General features: G+C 41.6%; 1 protein-coding gene across 3 annotated transcripts in view; it reads right to left on the minus strand.

The window, feature by feature from the left end:
• HEATR1 (HEAT repeat containing 1) overlaps nucleotides 1-22,595 on the minus strand; it is a 160,368-nt gene that overhangs the window by 55,434 nt on the left and 82,339 nt on the right. For 2 of the 3 annotated variants that reach the window (XM_085851860.1, XM_085851858.1), the window contains exons 19-23: nucleotides 21,270-21,421; nucleotides 16,594-16,759; nucleotides 12,620-12,795; nucleotides 9,220-9,360; nucleotides 8,370-8,645 (exon numbers count right to left, since the gene is read on the minus strand). In XM_085851860.1, the coding sequence (XP_085707986.1) occupies nucleotides 8,370-8,645; nucleotides 9,220-9,360; nucleotides 12,620-12,795; nucleotides 16,594-16,759; nucleotides 21,270-21,421 (911 nt within the window). The remainder of the gene's footprint in view (nucleotides 1-8,369; nucleotides 8,646-9,219; nucleotides 9,361-12,619; nucleotides 12,796-16,593; nucleotides 16,760-21,269; nucleotides 21,422-22,595) is intronic. The other variant, XM_085851861.1, reaches the window with a different exon arrangement.

Consider the following 22,595-nt stretch of genomic DNA (forward strand, 5'->3'; position numbering starts at 1 on the left):
AACAGCGCCTTTGCTTTTGTGTCCATGAGTGCTTCGGTACACCACTATGCAACTCCAGGTCCATACTGCTTCAGGATTCATGGCCAGGTGTACCACAGAGCTGGCACGCTGCATCCCTCACCTGGGGTCAAGCCACGGTATGGGCAAATGTACATTCTGGAAGGTTGCCAAGCTCTTGATGCACGTTTGCAAGATCCTCACAATGCTGGGTGCACAGAAAGTACCATGGGTATAATTCAAGGAGTACTGGAAACCAACAACACCTACGCTGTAGCATATAAACATATGCATGAAATTGAACGTGAAGCGACTGGCAGCGCAGACATCTCGGGGACACCTCTTGCGACTGTTCGCATGGTCATCAAACGTGGTCATGACCAACGCCCTTCTCATGAACCAAGACATGACAAGGTCGCAGCTGTGTTTGTTGGTGATGATGGTGCACCCCCCCCGTACTCAATGACATTGTCATCTATCCCCGCGACAGGCCGCTGTCGAACTTAAGTTTCATGTCTGCGAACTGTGACCCAATGGTATACCCCCTGCTTTTCCCTAGAGGGGATTTGGGCTGGGTTCAAGGTACTATGCATGTTGAAGCTAAGCGGACACCTAAACGACAGACAGTCACGTTACTTCAATACTATGCACACAGAATTGCCATCAGAGAACCATTCTCACCTGTACATTGCTCTGGGAAACTATTCCAGAAGTATTTGGTGGATGCCTATGTTAAGGCTGAGGCCTCCAGGCTTGATTTCCTGCGACGCAATCAATCGACCCTCCGTGTCGAAAAGTACAGAGGCTTGATGGACCATATGCACACAGCAAGTGCATCACAGACGGTATTGCCAGGTAAAGTAGTCATCCTTCCGTTCTCTTAGTCTGGCAGTCCGCGAGCAATGCAGCAGAACTACCAGGATGCTACGGCAATAGTCTGCAAATACGGCAAGCCGGATATATTTTTGACTTTTACGTGTAACCCAAAACTGCAAGAGATCACTGGCAGTTTGGGTCCGCGCCAGTATGCGCAAGATAGACCTGACCTGGAAGCCAGAGTCTTCAAGAGGCACCTGGAGGAATTGCTGAAAGATATTACGGACAGACATGTCCTCGGTGTGCCTGTTGCGTATGTTCACGTGATTGAATTTCAGAAACGCGGCCTCCCCCATGCGCACATGCTTATCATTCTTGATCAGGTGAGCAAGCTTAGGAATCCGCTAGACATTGATTCTTTGATTTCGGCTGAGATCCCTGACAAGGTGACTGAGGCGGCGCTTTTTGATGTTGTGCAGTCGTGTATGGTTCATGGTCCATGCGGGACCCTCAAACCACAGTCAGTATGTATGGAAGCTAGCCAGTGCACCAAAGAGTACCCTAAGAAATTCTGCAATGCAACTGCTATTACGGGCAATGGCTACCCTGTCTACAGGCGTCGCGATGATGGAAAGACTGTTCGTGTTGCTGGGCATGATCTTGATAACAGATGGATAGTAGCGTACAACCCGTTTCTGAGTCAGAAGTACCAGGCCCACATAAATGTTGAGGCATGTCTATCTATACGGAGTGTGAAATACCTTTTCAAGTATGTCTACAAAGGCCACGACTGCGCGAATGTCGAAGTTATTGAAAATGACCGCCTTGATCATGATGAAATTCGGCACTACCTCAACACAAGGTATGCGAGTTCACCAGAGGCTTTCTGGCGCCTTTCTGAATACCGTCTGCATGGCCAGTCGCATACAATTATACGACTGCCTGTTCACCTTCCTGAGCAGAATTCAGTGTATTTCACACCTGGCCATGAAGAGGAAGCTCTGAATAGGGAGGCTTCTATCACAAGCCACTTGATAGCATGGTTTGCGTTAAACTGGCATGATGCTGAAGCGCGTCAGTTGTTATATCATGAAGTACCATGCAACTACATCTTCACGTCGTCCAAGAGAAAGTGGTCACCCAGAAAGCTTGGTGGTGACGGGATCATCTCTCGCATGTATGCAGTTAACCAAGCTGACAGAGTTATCCTGCTTGCGCATTCTGCTATTGCATGTGCGGGGGGCAGATGGTTATGAAGACCTAAGGTCAGTAGATGGTGTGCGACACGACACTTTCTATCAAGCATGTATTGCTTTGAACCTTCTTGCCGATGACAGCCAGTGGGTACACACCATGGAGGAAGCAGCTGTGTTCCGCATGCCATCTCAGCTGAGCTTTCTCTTTGCAACACTGTGTGCGCACTGTGGCGTGCAGAGGCCTTTGGAACTTTGGGAGCGCTTCAAAGCTGCCATGTGCGAAGATTATTTATGGTCTTACAGTGGAGAGGACTCTGAGTCTATGGCTATGACGGACATTCAAATGATATTGGCCCAGTCTGGAATTAAATGCACAGATCTGGGACTGCCAGAGCCGACAGATGTTACTCCGCATACAAATTCTGTGGATCTCTTGCAAGAATGTGCGTTTGCTAATGAATCCATTGCGAAACTGAATCCTGAACAGCAGCGTTTAGTGGATGCAGTCTTTTCAGCATTACGTGCAATTGATGATGGATCTCCTCCAACAGCACATGCCCTGTTTCTTGATGGCCCAGGGGGGAGTGGTAAAACTATGGTGTACAATACATTGGTATCTACTTTCATAGTCAGACACAAGAGGGTGGCTGCATGTGCGTGGACTGGTATTGCTGCCACACTTCTGCGGGGTGGCCAGACAGTGCACAGTTTGTTCAAACTACCCGTTCCAATAACAGACACCAGTACATGTGCCATTTAACCGAGTTCTCGCCAGGCGCAGCTACTGAGGGATCTTTCTCTCATCGTCATCGATGAAGCATCACTGGTGCCACTACAGGCATAGCGTGCGATTGACATATGTTTGTAAGACATCACCTCAATTGATGTTCCCTTAGGGGGCAAGATCATCCTTCTAGGTGGTGATTTTTGACAAGTTCTACCAGTGGTGCCGCATGGAACAAGATCGTCTATTGTGGAGAATTGTCTAAAATGGTCCCCGCTGTGGTGCCACTTTGAAACAGTGCACTTCATCCGCAACAAGCGTGCAAAGGAGAACGAAGTAGAGTTTGCGCAATTAAATGGCTTTTGCAGTTAGGTAATGGAACACTGAACTCTCTTGATATGGTTGACATACCAGCTCAGTGCACTTTAATGGATGATATTGTTTCCTCTGTGTATCCTGATGCAGCTGCTGACATTCAAGATAGAATCATTCTCACTCCGAAAAACGATGTGACCTTGCAGCTTAATGATGCCATCCTTAAGACAGTCCCTGGTGAGCCACGTACTTTTCTTAGTGATGATTCGGTTGTTTGTGATGTTGATGCTGAAGCTGCCAGTTATCCGTTGGAATTTATCAATAGCCTTACTCCTTCAGGGATGCCACCCCACCATCTGTCATTGAAGCCTGGGTGCATTACTATGTCACTTAGCAACTTAGATGTGAGGAATGGCATCTGCAATGGTACACGGCTGATAGTCAAGCACCAACACAATCACTCCATAGATGCTGAAGTTATGTCTTCATCCCAAAGTGGCAAGCGGGTTTTAATCCCTCGGATTAAACTTGTGCCCAATGACGTCAATCTGCCGTTCATATTGCAGAGAAGACAGTTCCCCATCAGGCTGGCATAATCGATGACCATCAACAAAGCTCAAGGGCAGACATTTGGGACTGTTGGTATTTTTCTTCCTGAGCATGTCTTTTCACATGGACAGCTCGATGTTGCATTTTCCTGGGCAAGGTCATTCCAAGACATTCATGTGTGCATCACCCATGCGACTGACCATCTTCATCCTTCAACGGGAAACATTGTTTTTAGGGATGTTCTGTAAGTAGTTACCTTTCTCCTTGGTGCGTCCCGTGCATGTGCACGGGTATCGCAAACATATATATATATATATATACATATATATATATATATACATATATACATATATATATATATATATATACATATATATATATATATACATATATACATATATATATATACATATATACATACACACATTACCCCTGAGAAGTACTTGCTGTGTGCTAAGTTTCAATTTTTTCCTTGGTGCGGTTTTAGAGATACAGAGGTCCAAAGTTTTTTTCCATTTTTCCAACATGGCTGCCACACCACGTGACCTATGATGTCATAATCATGAAAACATTCTCGGTGAGTAGTCACACCTATGGTGAAAATTTCATCTCAATCCGACAAGCGGTTGCGGAGAAAAACAAGAAAGTTGTGTGTGGACAAACAGACAAACAAACAAATGAAAAATCGTGCTAAGCATGACACTTGGCGAATTAGTTGACCTTTCCGTGTGGTGGTCCAAGCTATAATGTCATGGAATGTGTGGTGTTTATTTGTTCGTACATTAATAAAATGACGCGACGTCACAAATAACAATTATCAGGTGCGCGTTGTCATGGTAACGGCAGCAGATTGAAAATTTTCACAACTCATTTAAAGCTACCATGTGTCATTCAACAACTTATCATAGGTGCTTGTTGCCTTCATTCTGATTGTAGAAAATATTTGAAAATACCTAGGAATATTGCTTTTCAACCAGCTTTACGATCCCGTTATCAGGTTTGAAGTATGTTGTAAAACAAAAATATGTATTTTATACGTGTGTTTTTCATGTTTTGGGTGATCCTGACCTTGACCTTGGGTCAATTTCGATCAAACTTTGTACACATGTTAATATTACATGCATAAATCGACAGTATAAGTTTCAATATAATAAGTGCAAAACTTTGAGAAATAGCCGTGTGTAATTCACAAAATTCCCCATTGGTTTATAATGGGCGATAATACAAAGTGATGCAGAATCCAGATCCTGATCTTGAACATCACCAAAAGTCACGCATCTTTTTGCACTGTGGATTTCTATCAGCTGCTAAAATTTCATCCAAATCGGTTAAGAATTGTGACCTGTAGAACGAATAGAATTTTTTTTTTAAATCACGCCAATAGCTAAAAACTTTGACGTCATACGCTTGCGAAAACTGTGCATATTTTGTACTAACATGCATTTTAAAACATTTAAATATTCCATTGAAGTTTGTTTTGGCATCAACAGGAAGTCGCCACGACCTCCGGTTACTGAGTTATGTTCAAAAGCTTGTTTTCACCTTGTTTTGACATAAGATCGTGACGTTAAGTGTGATTATGACGTGATTTGATCCCAGACTATTTCAGCAAGATTGGCTATCACGTGTTAAAATTTGAGAACGATTGCTTCAGTAGTTTCGGCTGCACACGAGCGTAAATATTTTTTTAAAATGACGTCAATAGGCAAAACTTTGATGTCATACGCTTGCGAAAACTATGCGTAATTTGTTATAAAATGCATTTAGTAATCATTTAGAGATTTGAATGAAGTTTAATTTGGCGTCAACCGGAAGTCGAGACTTCCGGTCACTGAGTTATGTCCAAAAATGTGTTTTCACGTTGTGTGACGTCACGTCATGGCGTTTAGTCCTATTAAGACGGGGTTTGGACGCGGACTGTCTCAGGTGGATTGCCTATCAGGTGTAAAAATTTAAGAACGACTGGTCCAGCTGTTTGGGCTGTAGACGACCAGACAAACAAACAAACAAACCAAACGGAACAGACCAACATACTTGACAAAATCGAAGATTTCGCCAAGTAACAAACGGACCAAAATGCAATGCCCTCTCCTTCGGCAAGAGAAACAAGAAGTGTGATGTCCTGTTTGTTGTACCAACAGCCTTGGGTTGGGATATTTAATTTTGATTATTTTTGCATTTTCAGAAAAATGAGTGCGACAACAATTCAAAGAGATCATTGAAATTTGGCCAAAGTGCAAGTGATAACTCACTAACTCTTTGCCGAAGGACACTATCTTCAATATCCAACGAATGATATAGTAGATGGGTCATTAGCTGAACATCCAAAACTTTGTGATACAACACCCTTACTGCGAAGCACCAATCTGAATATATATTCAGCTTAAATATTGAACCCAGAGGAGACAACTTAATACCGGGCGTAGTGGCGTGCGCCTGTAATCTGGCTACTCGGAGGCTTGGGTTGGAGGATCGCTTGAGGATGGGGGCTCTGCACTGGACCGCGCTATGAGAGGGTGTAGGGCAGCCCGGAATCATGGCGAAACCCAATCCTTATCCCTGTGTCGTAAGAGGCGACCAGGGTTGCGTCAGGAAGGGCATCCGGCGTAAAACCTATGCCAAATCAGTATGCGGATCATAACGGATGATCCGATGTGGCGACCCCCAACGGGAGCAGCCGAAAGACAAACAACAACACAGGAGACAACTTAAAAGTAAGTGTGCTCCCTCTACACACTCTTCTTGGACAATATACAGTGGCCTGCAAAGGTATTCACAACCCCTACCAATAATCTCACATTCAGATGAATTATGTAGAAACAAATTTTCCAAATGAACTTTTTTGATTCACAACCGAAGAGAGATCAAACAAAGCACTGTTATAGTTAAAGGAGGTTACATGTCAGGAACACCTGCAAAAAAACTTGTCCAAATCAAAATTCAATGGTTGCAAAAGTATTCAGCCCCTGAGGTCACTACCTGGTGGAAGTACCTTTTACAGCAATGACTGCTATGAGTCTTTGTGGGTAGGTCTCTCCCAGCTTTGTACAGTGAGATGGTGAAATCTTTGCCCATTCTTCACGTGAAAATTGCTCTAGTTCTGCCAAGTTTGATGGGGATTGTTGATGGACGACAATCTTCAAGTCTCGCTGTAAATGTTCAATTGAGTTCAAGTCAGGACATGGAGTGGGCCACTCAAGAACATTTATTTTTGGGTAGTCAATCCAGTCGAAAAATAAAAAATAAAAAAATTAAAAATTTGAAATTTGATCTACCCTTATTATCAGTATTTCCGTCGATATGTTTGTCTGTCTGTCTGTTCGGTCCAGTGCTCCGTTAATACAATGGCGATTTCAATGAAACTTGGTTGGTAGGTTCATACCATGACCTAGTTGTTTGCAAATGAAAACTGCTGCTATGGACACCACCGTTGCCTCGCAACGGGACTTTGAAATTTTTGAAAAATCATAAAAATTTATTTTTTCGAAAATCAAAAATCGGGCCACGAGCGACTGTGGGCAGTACATTCAGCCATATTGTCAAAAAATTCCAGCCGGATCCTATGAAAACTGTCGGAGAAGATAGACTTTGAATGAACCCTGTTCGAAAACAATTAAAAAACTAAGTTCGTTATATCTCAGAGACAGAGTCAGATATACATGAAACTGGTATGGTAGGTTCATGGTATGTCCTAGTTATGTGTGAGAAAGAACCGTTGCTATAGACCCCTCCGTTGCTGAGCAACGGCCGAAAAACCTCGAAATGTGGGGGTATTTTAACGAAAAAACAATCTGCAGCATTCACCCTTGAAGCTTGAATCATGAATTTTCTTGTGCTTAATCCTCACGTCATTCCCCCATCGAACGGGCCCATCGCGTCAGGTTCTATTGGGTAGTCGACTACCCATGTCCGCTTACCGGCTTGTCTACTTATTCAGCCACTCCAGTGTGGCTTTAACTTTGTGCTTCAGATCATTGTCCTGCTGAAATGTGAATCTCCTTCCCAGTTTCAGATTAATGGCCGACTCAAGCAGGTTTTCATCAAGGATTCTCCTGTACTTTGCTCTGTCCTTTGTCCCTTCTATCCTGACAAGCTTGCCAGTCCCTGCAAATGAAAAGCAGCCCCACAACATGATGCTACCGCCATCATGCTTAACAGTAGGGAATGGTGTTGAATGGGTGATGTGCAGTATTTGGCTTGCACCAGACATGACGATTTTCATTTCAGCCAAAAAGTTCAATTTTTGCCTCGTCTGACCTCAAAACGTTTCTCCACATGACTGCAGTAACATCAAGATGTGTTTTCGCAAACTCCATAAGAGCTTTCAGATGCATCTTTTTCAGTAATGGCGTATTTCTTGCCACCTGTCAAAATAGACCAGCTTTGTGAAGGGAATGGGATTTCTTTTTGAGCACGGGCCCTTTGATGGCCCAGGTCCTCGGTCGGTGCCTGAATGCCCAACTACTCAGTCCACCCCTGAACCCTACCTAACCTAAATCAACCCTCTTACTTGCAGGTTACGATGTTGCCGCCATATGTCTGTCTCTGTCTCTCTCGTTTTTCTGCTGGTTCATTGCCTTGCTTGTTGCATGCAACTTTGGCCCCCACCAGTGGCCCACTATCAGCTTGTTGCGTTTGTACCATCACCTCACTCTTCCACAAGCCTCAAAGTTGTAGAGAATAAATAATCAAATAAAAAGTAACCACATCTTTCAGCTTTTATAAATAAAGCCCATGAAGGAAGGCATTTAATTTGGTAAACATGCTCTCACCAATCTCAATGCAATAGTTTGGAGTCGGGGTTGGCCGCGGAGTGGTAAAGTCACCCAACCAGGAGCCTTTATGGCAAGCAGTAAGATTGCCATGGCACGAGGCTCAGTTGCCAACAGTTGCGCCGAGGAAGAATTAAACTTGCTGATTGCCTGACTCAGGAGTTCAGCTTCAGCACTGGAGAATCCAACAATGGTTGTGGCCTCAGAGTTATGATTCACAGGCACCAGGCTATGTAGCAGCCGCTCCAAAACTGGCAAAAGTTTCGACAAAATAACCTGCGGTGGAAACAAAAATGTTGGGCGCAATCCTACTTGTTGTTGTTGATGAGGTAAACAAAAATAAGAATATAAATAAGAATTTTAAAATAATGCAAACAAAAGAAATGCAAACATTTTAAATGATCACACATGTTGAACTGGGAAGGGGAATGGCATGCATGTCCTTCATGAAGGGCAGGAGGAGGAAGGGCCAGAAGGCCACAACTTCAACATTGAGGCCAATGACATCTGTTCTTCTTACAATATCCACAAGGGCTTTATACATAATAGATGCCCCCTCGAGTCTGGGTGCATTGGACAGCATTGTGTAGTTATCCAATAATTAACTATGTTCAGAACATGGATCCGAAGGATCACAGGCCTGTAAGCTCACACCATTCCACTGCTGAAGGTAAATAGTGTTTGATATCTGTTGTTTAAATCAATTATACATTTGATAATGAATTGCTATTTGTTGGTGGCAATGATGGAGCTTTATAGGACAAAAAAAAAATTGTACTTTTGCGATTTGCTGCCAATAACATGAACAAATTGAATTCGTCAAATAATCGTTGAAAATGAATCCACATACCGGACCATCGATCTCAGTGAGGCAGCACAAGGCAGCATGAGCCACATGTGGTGGACAATCATCTGCAGAAAGGCAATCCAACAGAATGAAGAGGGAGCTGGCAGCGACAGAGGACCGAGATTTGAAGACCTGACCCATGATCTGCAGAGCATGGAAAAGAAAAAATAATAATGATAATAGGAGCTTTGAAATTTGTTTAACTGACATGTGTGTACGAGTGTACATATGTACGTATGTTTGTACGAGTGCACGCATGTGTACATTCTCAAAGTAGCAACACAACACCATCAAAGTGCAGTGTGCAATGGTCACAAGGATTTGAAAAAGTTCTTAGCAACACCAGTATTGGAAAAATAACATTAACATCACGATACCGGCAAAACTGAAGATTCGATACAAATTTACTGCACAAGCCCACACTAATATAGTAAACTATTTTAATGAGAACTTTGGAATAAAGCGAGACGAAATAAACAGATAAATGTTAAGTGGACAGAATAATCAACATCCGTACAAAAATACACTTTGAAAACACGTCTCACTCAGTAGAGGTAAAGGTTAATATCTGCTTAAAAGAGGGTCGCACGACACATGATTGGTATGACATTAAAATAATCGATGTAGTTTCCTGTTGATAAAATGAGCCATCATACAAGGGTCAGTACAAATGCAATTCCTTTTATTTTTCAGTTCGTAACCAAAGCATAAAAGGAAAACTACGCGAGGCCGCAATGAAACGATTGTATCTCCCACCCATTTTAAGTGGAGCGGCACTGTGATCGGTCACGTGACAACATCACACCATGCTTTCAAAATGGCTACCCCACCAGATATGTGTACGAAGCAGAGAACAGTTATTGAATTTCTTACTGTGCAAGAGATTCCTTCAGTGGATATTCATAGACGTTTAAAGAACGTGTATGGCGACTCTGCCATTGAAGTTAGCACCGTCAGACGTTGAGCAAAAGGTTTCAAAAGTGGGGAAACAGATATCAATGTCAAGCCTCAAAGTAGTCGGATTGATGCGCTTGTTGAAGTGCATTGCAGTTTACGGAGACTATGTGGAATAATAACTTCGTATTTGCCACGTGTGTATGCATATTCCCTGTAATTGGAATCAAATTCAGTGAGAAATAAAATAAGGGGCATTACTTTTATACCAAAAATCATATTTTATAAAAGAGCAAATGTGAGTGTGGATGACCGATCTTTCTAAATACATATAGTTCTGTCACATGAACACGAAAAATGGAGTGATCAATCAGATGTGGCATCAATGCCTGCTATTACATGATCGATTTTCTTTCTTATACCAATATTAATCTCACTAAAATACACAATTTGGTGTCTGTCTGTTTGACTGTCTGACTTTTTTTTTTGACCATGATACATTCAGGAGTTACTTATCCAAGTGCAATCAAACTTGACAGGAGGACTAAAGGTCACACGATGGAGGTTGTAGTGAATTAACTTCCCCCATCCCTGGGGGGTGGGAGGTTGCACGTTGCACAAACTCGATGTTGAGGTGTACAATAGTGTTGCAGATCTGTAAAACCGCATGCCTCCGAGGAAATGGCACACAACATACATCGATCCCAAGGCAGATATTTCAGTAGTATGTGTATTAATTAGTCCTTTCTATGTCTGGTGGGTAAGGAGAAAGATGTGCTGCGTGGGACTCTTCTAGTAAGATCTCATATCTCTTTAACCTTTAAACCTCACAGTGCTTCCACTCTTTTTCTTCTTCACCCCTTTCTCTCACACGAAACATGCAAGCAAGCCAGCAAACATATCAGAAAACACGACAAGAAACTGAGCATTCGCGCTGCGAGCGCCTCCCGTGCCTTAGCGCACCAAAACAACGTGGATCCTTTGCAGTACACATGCCAATTCTCACCCGCTATTTCACCTCAAACCATTATTCCACAAGATTCTGTTTCATATCCGGTACATACTTGGCAGCTCTGCTCGGCTGCATCTCATCCAGTAAGTAATCTGAGTAACGCAAGTACGTACTGAGGGCGCGATCTCCAGAAAGGAGGTCATGTGTCCCGAGGTAAACGGTTGTTACACAGAGGACCCCAAGTCATGTGGTCAAGTTAATGGCATTCGCGGTCGATTAGAGACCCGCCGCGACTCAAAGTTATTTGTGTGCGACGGCCTGTGATTCCAGTGAGTCTGGAGAGGAACCAGAGACAGCCCTTCCACTCTCAAGAGGTTTGTGTGATGTGCGATAATCCCCCCACGCCCCCCCCCTTCTCCCTGCCCCTGACACCCTTATGGAAGGAAATTATATTTTTGGGAATTTAGAATGGTGAGGCACAGTTTCCAAATCTCTGTCATTCGGAGAATGATTAAATAACACATTATATTAACCTGATTTAACATGTTGTCATGTATGGTCTGATCCTTTCAATGACCTGATCTAACATCTCATTAAATATTCAAGCAAGCCACTTGGTGACCGCTCTACAAGCCGATTACTAATGGAACACACCCCTTCTCAATTAACAAGAATTTAATATTTTTTAGGTTTAAATAAAGACCAGCCTTTTCACTTCCCTTCTTCACTGTTTGCAGCAGTTTCATCAAGTGCTCTTTACTTTCTACAAACAGAATGGTATCATCAGCATACCTTAGGTTGTTGATACATCTTCCTCCAATCCTGACTCCAGTTTCAATGTCATCCATGTTATATTTTTTGTCAAAATTATTCTAAAGAAAAATTAATTGGTCAATTTTAAGATGGTGGCTGGCAGGATGGCCTCGAGCTATGCACACTCTTCTCTAAGCTATCTTTCCTGGGTTTGAATCCTGACTCAGCTGTCATCCCGTCATTTCATAGGCAGGGTGATCCATCAATGTGTGCCATTTCTCGGATGGATGTTAAGCTGGCGTCACGTCTGCCAGCATTCGTTGGTGTCCTTCACAAACAGTAGGTGAGCCATCGTTGGCACCCTGAACAAATTACAAATTCCTGCCTTAATCTTAGTCAAATGTCAGGCTTGGAAATCCGGTTCGTGAAAGACTTGGGTCAAGCTTCCCAGAGCCAACCCTACAATAACGTGGGAATAATTGTGGCCATTAAACAATAAGGATATTAACAAACCGCCGTCCACACGTACATGCAGTTTCCTCCCCCCCCCCAAAAAAAAAAACCACTGCCAACCCCCCCATCCCCACCCCACCGTTGCTCCCATAGGGAGCGGGTGTCCGAGTATCATAAACTCAAGAAAAGTTATGCTGAGTTTGATATTCACCACCTGGACAAGTTAAAATCAACTGAGTGACATGATAAGTTACACTTGAGCCTCTTCCATCCCACTGTTTCTCATCCCATCATGCCACCATCCCCTCCAAAGCCAAAACCTCCCTTTCTCTTCCTTTACTCAGCCGGTACCTGCACAACCTGCTGGCCATCCATTTGAATATCTCTGTGAGCATCCATAAGAAGAGATACGAGTTCCTTCAAATTCTGTGGCAAGTCATGTGTTGCCAAGGCAGTGAGAGCAGGAATGGTGGCCACACGGATGGATTCCAGCGAACTGTTCATGGCTCCAAGAAGGACGAGCAATACTGGCCAAAGAAATGAGAAAAATAACATGTAAGAAACAAATGAAATGACTACAGAACAGGAAAAAAAAAACAATTATCCACACACACAATATATACGTGTATGTGTATATATATATATATATATATATATATATATATATATATATATATATATATATATATATATATATATATATATATATATATATATATATATATATATATATATATACAGTGGGTTGAACAAGTATTTGATACACTGCAGATTTTGCAGGTTTTCCAATTACAAAGCACGTAGAGGTCAGTAATTTTTATCATAGGTCCACTTCAACTGTGAAAGACGGAATCTGAAACAAAAATCCTGAAAATCACATTGTATGATTTTTAAATAATTAATTTGCATTTTATTGCATGAAATAAGTATTTGATACATCAGAAAAACAGAACTTAATATTTGGCACAGAAACCTTTGTTTGCAATTACAGAGATCAGACGTTTCCTGTAGTTCTCAACCAGGTTTGCATAGACTGCAGCAGGGATTTTGGCCCACTCCTCCATACAGATCTTCCTCAGATCCTTCAGGTTTCATGGCTGTTGCTGGGCAACACAGACTTTCAGCTCCCTCCAAAGATTTTCTATTGGGTTCAGGTCTGGAGACTGGCTAGGCCACTCCAGGACCTTGAGATGCTTCTTACGGAGCCACTCCTTAGTTGCCCTGGCTGTGTGTTTCAGGTCGTTGTCATGCTGGAAGACCCAGCCACGCCCCATCTTCAATGCTCTTGTTGAGGGAAGGAGGTGGTCAGCCAAGATCTCACGATACATGGACCCATCCATCCTCCACTCAATACGGTACTGTCGTCCTGTCCCCTTTGCAGAAAAACATCCCCAAAGAATGATGTTTCCACCTCCATGCTTCACGGTTGGGATGGTGTTCTTGGGGTTGTACTCATCCTTCTTCTTCCTCCAAACACGGCAAGTGCAGTTTAAACCAAAAAGCTCTATTTTGGTCTCATCAGACCACATGACCTTCTTCCATTCCTCCTATGGATCATCCAGATGATCATTGGCAAACTTCAGACAGGCCTGAACATGTGCTGGCTTGAGCAGAGGGACCTTGCGTGCGCTGCAGGATTTTAATCCATGACGGCGTAGTGTGTTACTTATGGTTTTCTTTGATACTGTGGTCCCAGCTCTCTTCAGGTCATTGACCAGGTCCTGCCGTGTAGTTCTGGGCTGATCCCTCACCTTTCTCATGATCATTGAGGCTCCATGAGGTGAGATCTTGCATGGAGCCCCAGACCGAGGGAGATTGACTGTTATCTTGAACTTCTTCCATTTTCTAATAATTGCGCCAACAGTTGTTGCCTTCTCACGAAGCTGCTTGCCTATTGTCCTGTAGCCCATCCCAGCCTTGTGCAAGTCTACAATTTTGTCCCTGATGTCCTTAGACAGCTCTCTGATCTTGCTCATTGTGGAGATGTTGGAGTCTGATTGATTGAGTGTGGACAGCTGTCTTTTATGCAGATAACGAGTTCAAACAGGTGCGGTTAATACCGGTAATGAGTGGAGAATGGGAGGGCTTCTTAAAGACAAAACTTACAGGTCTGTGAGAGCCAGAATTCTTACTGGTTGGTCAGTGATCAAATACTTATTTCATGCAATAAAATGCAAATTAATTATTTAAAAATCATACAATGTGATTTTCAGGATTTTTGTTTTAGATTCCGTCTTTCACAGTTGAAGTGTACCTCTGATAAAAATTACAGACCTCTACGTGCTTTGTAAGTGGGAAACCTGCAAAATCGGCAGTGTATCAAATACTTGTTCTCCCCACTGTATGTATATATACATGCATGTACATAAACAGGGTGATCCATGACTAAGACCCTATTTTCAATACAGTGTTGAAATACCATAATTTTCTGAATATAATACAGATCCCCAAGTTGCAGGTTATGAAATTTCTGAAATGTTTTGTTTTGTTTTTAACCATGTATAATAGGCACATATACGTTTGCAATACTGCAGTCAAAGTAACCCTTTGACAAGAATGCGAGAGTATTCATTAAATCAACAATTGCAAACATATCAAGCGCTAAAGTGAACTCGCAATCGGGCCAGCAAATAAACGTTCTTAAAAACCCATTGTGACGTTTCTTTGCTGCGTGTACTTAAAGACTTTTAAAAGACCAATTTAAAAATACACCATTAAATCAAATACGAAGTCTGTTTACGATCAAGTACTGACACTTAGTGCTGTGCTTAAAGAGGGTCGGGACCGTTTTGATTTTGTAAGGCCAATTTAAAAACTCACCAAATAACTCATGAGAGAAATCGTTCTAAAATATGAAATTTCATGTATGTCTGAATGTGATGCATTTGGTCGTTAGTTACCCCGTCTCAACCAAACTCGCCAGTGGGACAAAGGGTCATACGTTGAAGGTTGTAGCGACTTCATTTGTAACTCCCCCCCCCCACAATTTCTAGTGAGTATGCATTATCGTTCATAGCATGTACCACAAATGATGTTCTGGACTGCCTGCAAAAAACTCATTTAGATTCGTTACCATGTTCCATATGCAGCCCAACTTCTCGATTTAAAAAATAAAAAAATGTGAAAAGAAATGTGTATTACATTCTGAAAATACAGTACTCTGTTATTATCGGTCAAGAATTAAAAAACTAGAATGGCACTCTGACGTCGCCAGATATGCCTCAACTCACATTATTATTGAAGGCTTTCATGTTAAAAAAATATATATGGCTGCCGAATCACATAACCGATGACGTCATTAAATTAGCAATGACAGACGGACAGACATACGGACAGATGGATGGACAACCCGAATACATAATGCCCAAAGCAACTTCATCAGCGGAGGCATAAAAAGTTTCAAAGCTTTTTTTGGGGTCAAACAAGCAACACACACACACACACACACACACACACACACACACACACACACACACACACACACACACACACACACACACACACACACACACACACACACACACACACCTATTCCCTTCTCAGCAAAGAAAGCTGCATAAAGCAGCCAAGAAAAGCTACACAAGGTAAGATCTTTGCCGTGTTTTGAATCCTACACGAGTTTCTCCACAGCTGCAGATTTTAAAAGTAGCATATGCATGAGAAATCCCAAAAGCCCATATCAGCCGTTGGACCAATTTCATTGCTAATTGGTGAGTTGTCAGTGACAGCATATACAGAAACACACACCACACCAAGGCTGCCAAACATGTTCCACATGTACCACATGCATTGCCGATGGCAGTCCACATAAAAACATTGAAGGCCCAATCACGTCTCACCCATAAAGAGCTTACCTTGTGTAACTTCCTTTGGCAAGAAAGTCAGAGAGTTATTATAAAACGTCATAGCCATAGCTGGAGATAATTAATTACGTTATTAGTTGTTCCCTCCAATTATGGGTGAGACATGGGATTGGGCCTTTGATATTTATATGTCAAGTGCTATCGGCATTGCATGTGGTATGCGTTTGTCTACACTGTCGCTGACGACTCGTCCACATGCAATGAAACTGATCCGGCAGCTGATGGGGGGAGTGTAGTGTTGGGATTCTCATGTGTGTGCTACTTCTAAAGGTCTGAAGCAGTGGAGAAACCTGGAGAGGGCTTGAAACAGCAAAGGGCTTACCTTGTGCAGCTTTTCTTAGTTGCTTTCTTTGGCTGGAAGGCCAGAGAGGTAATCTCGCGCACGTACAAAACACATGTACAACAATTTGAAATAATATTAAATGGGAAAAAGGAGAAATCATGAGAAAAGTTATAGCTGACCCGACATGATCATCAAATCTGAAGTAGTGTCATTCAAAGACAAGGCAAGGATCTTTCCTCCCACAAATAAGGCCCGAGCATGAGCTGCTGGGAATAGTGAGCCTCTTGGTCGCGCCCACAGATAAACCAAAAAGCGCAGGCGATCCATAGATGTGCAGAAGTTCTGCTGCAAACATTGCAAGTGAAGTGTAAATAAAGATGAGTGACAAAAAAGAAGCAGGGAATAAACATGGATATTTGTATTTGTAGAATGAAAAAAACACATTACATTAAAAATATATATATATATATATATATATATATATATATATATATATATATATATATATATACATATATATTAGGGTGGTCCAAAAACAGAAAAAATAAATAAAAGAAAACAATTCAGATGTTGTCTCCACAAGCCTTAAATTATTCCACTATGATTCAATAACGCGCATAAAAAAATTTAAGTTGATCGGAGGTGATTTGGAGGTCGATCCATATGATGACTTTTAGTTTCATGAGTTGGTTAAATTAGGGTATGGTCAGGTACGATTACGGGTACTTCTGGATGTCCGAGGTGGAAACTGAGGGCATTTTCGAACTCTATGGGGGCGATTTACTCTAAGAAATGACTGCAACGACATTGAATTCACTACCATTTCGAAAATATGACCTAAAACAAGATTTATCATTACTGGAGTTGAGTAACTAATCCTACTCATTTCGATATTTTCTAATCTATAAATAATCTGTTGCCCGTCTAAACATTTCTTAGATTAAATCGACCCTACTGAGTTCGAAAATGCAGTCCTTTTTCACCTTGAAAGTCCAGAAGTACATGTAATCGTATCTGACCATACCCTAATTTTTCAATTAATGGAATTACAAACTATTAGAATATTTCGTCTCATTTACCAAATACCACTATCATCTCCGCCTCCATTGTTGTCCCCACTCCCACCTGAACTTATTTCTAGCCGGCCCAACATCCAGTGTTTTAGATTCAATGATTCACGAAAAATGTTAGTTCTTTATTTAGTTATTATCTATCTATAATTCCAGCAGTGTGTGTGTGTGTGTGTGTGTGTGTGCGCGTGCGCGTGTGCGTGTGCGTGTGCGTGTGCGTGTGCGTGCGTGCGTGCGTGTCCGCTGTTTCTCGACAACCTCTGGTCCGATCTCATTGAAACTTGCCAGGTATATTGCTGGGGACCTGAGGATGTGCCTTTTCAAGGTTTGATATTAATCGGACAAGTGGTTCCCAAGTTATGGCCATTTATTTACCAACCAATGGGAAGACACGTTGTTGCATGGGCGTGGCCGATGGGGAAGGGAAGCACAGCCACGTTCCCCATTACGGGTTACAACGTACGGGCTTCCGGAGAGTGATGACTTCATGTATTCTAATAATTTCTCGATTTCTTATGCGCATTTATAGATAAACAGAATGGCCCAAGTTATGATCGTTTTCATATTAGACAGTGTATAAATTTCGGCAACATCAGAGTGCTGGTATGCTCCGAACCAGGAAGTAAATTTTTTCTCTCTCTTCTCTTCTCTTTTTGTTTTTCCTTGCCACGACATTGCGAAAAGGTAAAATACGTTGGCGCTAATTGAATAATTGGGTATTAAAAATAAATTGCGAATAATATCGAACTTCCGGGTCACGCACGTACGGGCACGTGAGAGCGAAGAAACGGCCTGTGTAGTTTATTTATTTATTATTATTATTTTTTTATTTTTTATGGGCACGTACTAGTTATATTAAATTAGGGTATGGTGAGATGCGAATCCTTTCACTCCTGAACTTCCTAAGTGAAAATGGACTGCATTTTTGAACTCAGTGGGGTTGATTTACTCCAAGAAATGTTAAGACGGACAACAAATTAATTATAGATTAGAAAATATCGAAATGAGTAGGATTAGTAACTCAACTCATCATGATAAATCTTGTTATAAGTCATATTTTTGAAATGGTAGTGAATTCAATGTCAGTGCAGTCATTTCTTAGAGTAAATCGACCCCATAGAGTTCGAAAATGCACTCCATTTACACCTCGGACATCCAGAAGTACCCGTAATCGTACCTGACCATACCCTAATTTATTCAAGTCATGAGACTAAAAGTTGTCATATGCAGTGACCTCTAAATCACCTCCGATCATGCTAAAAAAAAATTATGCACGTTATTGGATCATATTAGAATAATTTTAAGCTTGTGGAGCAACATTCCATTTTTTTCAACTTTTTTGGACTGCCCCAATATATATATATATATATATATATATATATATATATATATATATATATATATATATATATATATATATATATATATATATATATATATATATACATACATACATACATACATATACAGTGGGGAGAACAAGTATTTGATACACTACCGATTTTGAAGGTTTTCCCACTTACAAAGCACATTGAGGTCTGTAATTTTTATCATAGGTACACTTCAACTGTGAAAGACGGAATCTAAAATAAAAATCTTGAAAATCACATTGTGTGATTTTTAAATAATTAATTTGCATTTTATTGCATGAAATAAGTATTTGATACATCAGACAAACAGAATTTAATATTTGGTACAGAAACCTTTGTTTGCAATTACAGAGATCAGACGTTTCCTGTAGTTCTTAACCAGGTTTGCACAGACTGCAGCAGGGATTTTGGCCCACTCCTCCATGCAGATCTTCTCCAGATCCTTCAGGTTTCGGGGCTGTCGCTGGGTAACACAGACTTTCAGCTCCCTCCAAAGATTTTCTATTGGGTTCAGGTCTGGAGACTGGCGAGGCCACTCCAGGACCTTGAGATGCTTCTTACGGAGCCACTCCTTAGTTTCCCTGGCTGTGTTTTGGGTCGTTGTCATGTTGGAAGACCCAGCCACGCCCCATCTTCAATGCTCTTGTTGAGCGAAGGAAGTTGCTGGCCAAGATCTCGTGATACATGGCCCCATCCATCCTCCCCTCAATACGGTGCAGTCGTCCTGTCCCCTTTATAGAAAAGCATCCCCAAATTATGATATTTCCACCTCCATGCTTCATGGTTGGGATGGTGTTCTTGGGGTTGTACTCATCCTTCTTCTTCCTCCAAACATGGCGAGTGGAGTTTAAACCAAAAAGCTCTATTTTGGTCTCATCAGACCACATGACCTTCTCCCATTCCTCCTCTGGATCATCCAGATGGTCATTGGCAAACTTCAGACAGGCCTGGAAATGCGCTGGCTTGAGCAGAGGTACCTTGCGTGCGGTACAGGATTTTAATCCATGACGGCGTAGTGTGTTACTGATGGTTTATTTTGATACTGTGGTCCCAGCTCTCTTCAGGTCATTGACCAGGTCCTGCCGTGTAGTTCTGGGCTGATCCCTCACCTTTCTCATGATCATTGAGGCTCCACGATGTGAGATCTTGCATGGAGCCCCAGACCGAGGGAGATTGACTGTTATCTTGAACTTCTTTCATTTTCTAATAATTGTGCCAACAGTTGTTGCCTTCTCACCAAGCTGCTTGCCGATTGTCCTGTCGCCCATCCCAGCCTTGTGCAAGTCTACAATTTTGTCCCTGATGTCCTTTGACAGCTCTCTGGTCTTGCCCATTGTGGAGAGGTTGGAGTCTGATTGATTGAATGTGGACAGCTGTCTTTTATGCAGATAATGAGTTCAAACAGGTGCAGTTAATACAGGTAATGAGTGGAGAATGGGAGGGCTTCTTAAAGACAAAATTAACAGGTCTGTGAGAGCCGGAATTCTTACTGGTTGGTAGGTGATCAAATACTTATTTCATGCAATAAAATGCAAATTAATTATTTTAAAATCATACAATGTGATTTTCAGGATTTTTGTTTTAGATTCTGTCTTTCACAGTTGAAGTGTACCGATTATAAAAATTACAGACCTCTACGTGCTTTGGAAGTGGGAAAACCTGCAAAATCGGCAGTGTATCAAATACTTGTTCTCCCCACTGTATATATATATATATATATATATATATATATATATATATATATATATATATATATATATATATATATATATATATATATATATATATATATATATATATATATATATATATATATATATATATATATATATATACATATTATACACACGCACGCATGCAAGCAAGCAATAAATGTAATATGTGTGCAAAAAGGAAGTAAAGAAAGAAAAAGCTTTCTGAGAAGTGATAAGGGATGGGTGTCCAAAGAAACAATAAAAAAGAAAAAAAGAAAAGGGATGGGGACGGGGATGTATTCCTCCCTTCTCCTTCTACCAACACCCCCCCCCCCCCAATAAAAAGTTGGGTACAAAATAAAAGGAGTTAAAGGGAATCACAGCAAGAACCGAGGCATTTAGTACTAAAATCAAAGAAGGGTGGATGCAAAACATGGTGAGAACAGAAAACCACAGAGGAGGGATCAGACAAACTGAGGAGAGGGTGGATTGGAAAATCTATGATAGAGGGATAGGGGTCACATAAACTGCATGGTGAGGGCAGAAAGCACACAGCAGGGTTGGAAACACATGGAAGGGACAGGGAGAAGGAAAAAAAAGTTCTGGCAGGACGATGACAGAGGCAGTGCGAGGCGATGAGAAATGGTAATCAAAATGCAAAACAAAATTAGGAATAAAGAGAAATGAGTGAAATGCAAGAAAGAAAAAAAAATCCAAAAACCTGCAGTATGAGTTTTATAAGTTCCTGCATTTCAGCAATGCCTGAACCATCCCTGCAGATTCCACGGGCCGCAAAGTCAAAAATTGTCGTCAGCAGAGCCAGCGAGTCACGGTCCGCTTCATTAAGCTGTGCAGGTTCTATCCAGGGCTTTTCTTTACCAGACAAGTCAAAAAGGAATAAGAAAAACATCATGAGGACTTGAAAGTAAACAGAAAGGCCATTTATTGCAGAAGTGGATAGTTAAAAGCAATAAGAAATTCATGGTAATATTAACAATATTGGTACAGTCACCAAAACTTTATATGCGACATAAATACTCCTCCTCTGCATGATAATTTATTACTACTTCTTCTGCTACTCCTCCTCCTCCTCTTCCCTATATAAGGGGTGAGGTCCGATGGCACCACGCTCCTGCCCTGCCTTGACCACGATACTCCTCCAACCCCCTCTGTCCTCAACCAACTTCCCCCACTCTCCAACCACTCCTTCCCTCCTCACACAATCAATTACTCACACTGGAAAACAGCACTCGACTTTAAAAAAGTGCCTTTCTGTGTATATTAGACCACAGTGCTCTGACAGGTGTGGAAACAATACTATAGTGAGGACCGTTATGACGACTTGCATGTCAACTGCCCAAGCCAAACACCCAAACAGCACGAGCACTCTTCAGTGTCAGTGATAAGGTTTTTAGCTCTTTTAATAAGTTTTTACGAATCAGGCTTGAGAGGTCATTCATTTCAAATAAATAATGTATGGGTTTTCATTTATTTCACCAAAAGACGTTTAAGAATGCTGTCAATTTTATTGTTTTTAATACTTGTCTGTTTTTGTGGGATTAGGTTTCAACAAATAAAGGGTATTTCAATGGGTGGTAACTGTAACCCCCTATTAGCAGACATTTTCCGTGTTTACTGGGAGTTTTCAATTGTGCAGAAGCCGATGAATAGCAGAGAAGAGTAATAGCGATGATGGTGTTGCTGCATATCTGGATGTGTTTTAGTTGGACAGAATGTTTTATTGTGTTTAATACCACACCAGTAGGTATCATAAAGTTGACCATTTTGATTTCTCAGTCTTGTATACCTTTAGCAACATACAAAATTCTCATCGAGCAATGTACGAAATAAAAAAGATAATAACAATAATGATCAGTTACAATGTTTTTTTCATCTCAGCTCATTAGATTTGGAAGCCTAGTGTTGGCTTCGTCGTTAAGGTGGCTGGCTTGGGATTGTCCAACTGTGTCTGCAGATGTCCTCCTGCAGTTGGGTTACTTTTGATTTGGCGGTTGGTGGCAGGATTTGCACTCCGGCCACCGTAAAA

This window comes from Eptatretus burgeri, chromosome 13, assembly GCF_056783735.1.
Source record: "Eptatretus burgeri isolate ZD-2024b chromosome 13, Ebu_testis_v1, whole genome shotgun sequence".
NCBI lineage: Eukaryota > Metazoa > Chordata > Myxini > Myxiniformes > Myxinidae > Eptatretus > Eptatretus burgeri.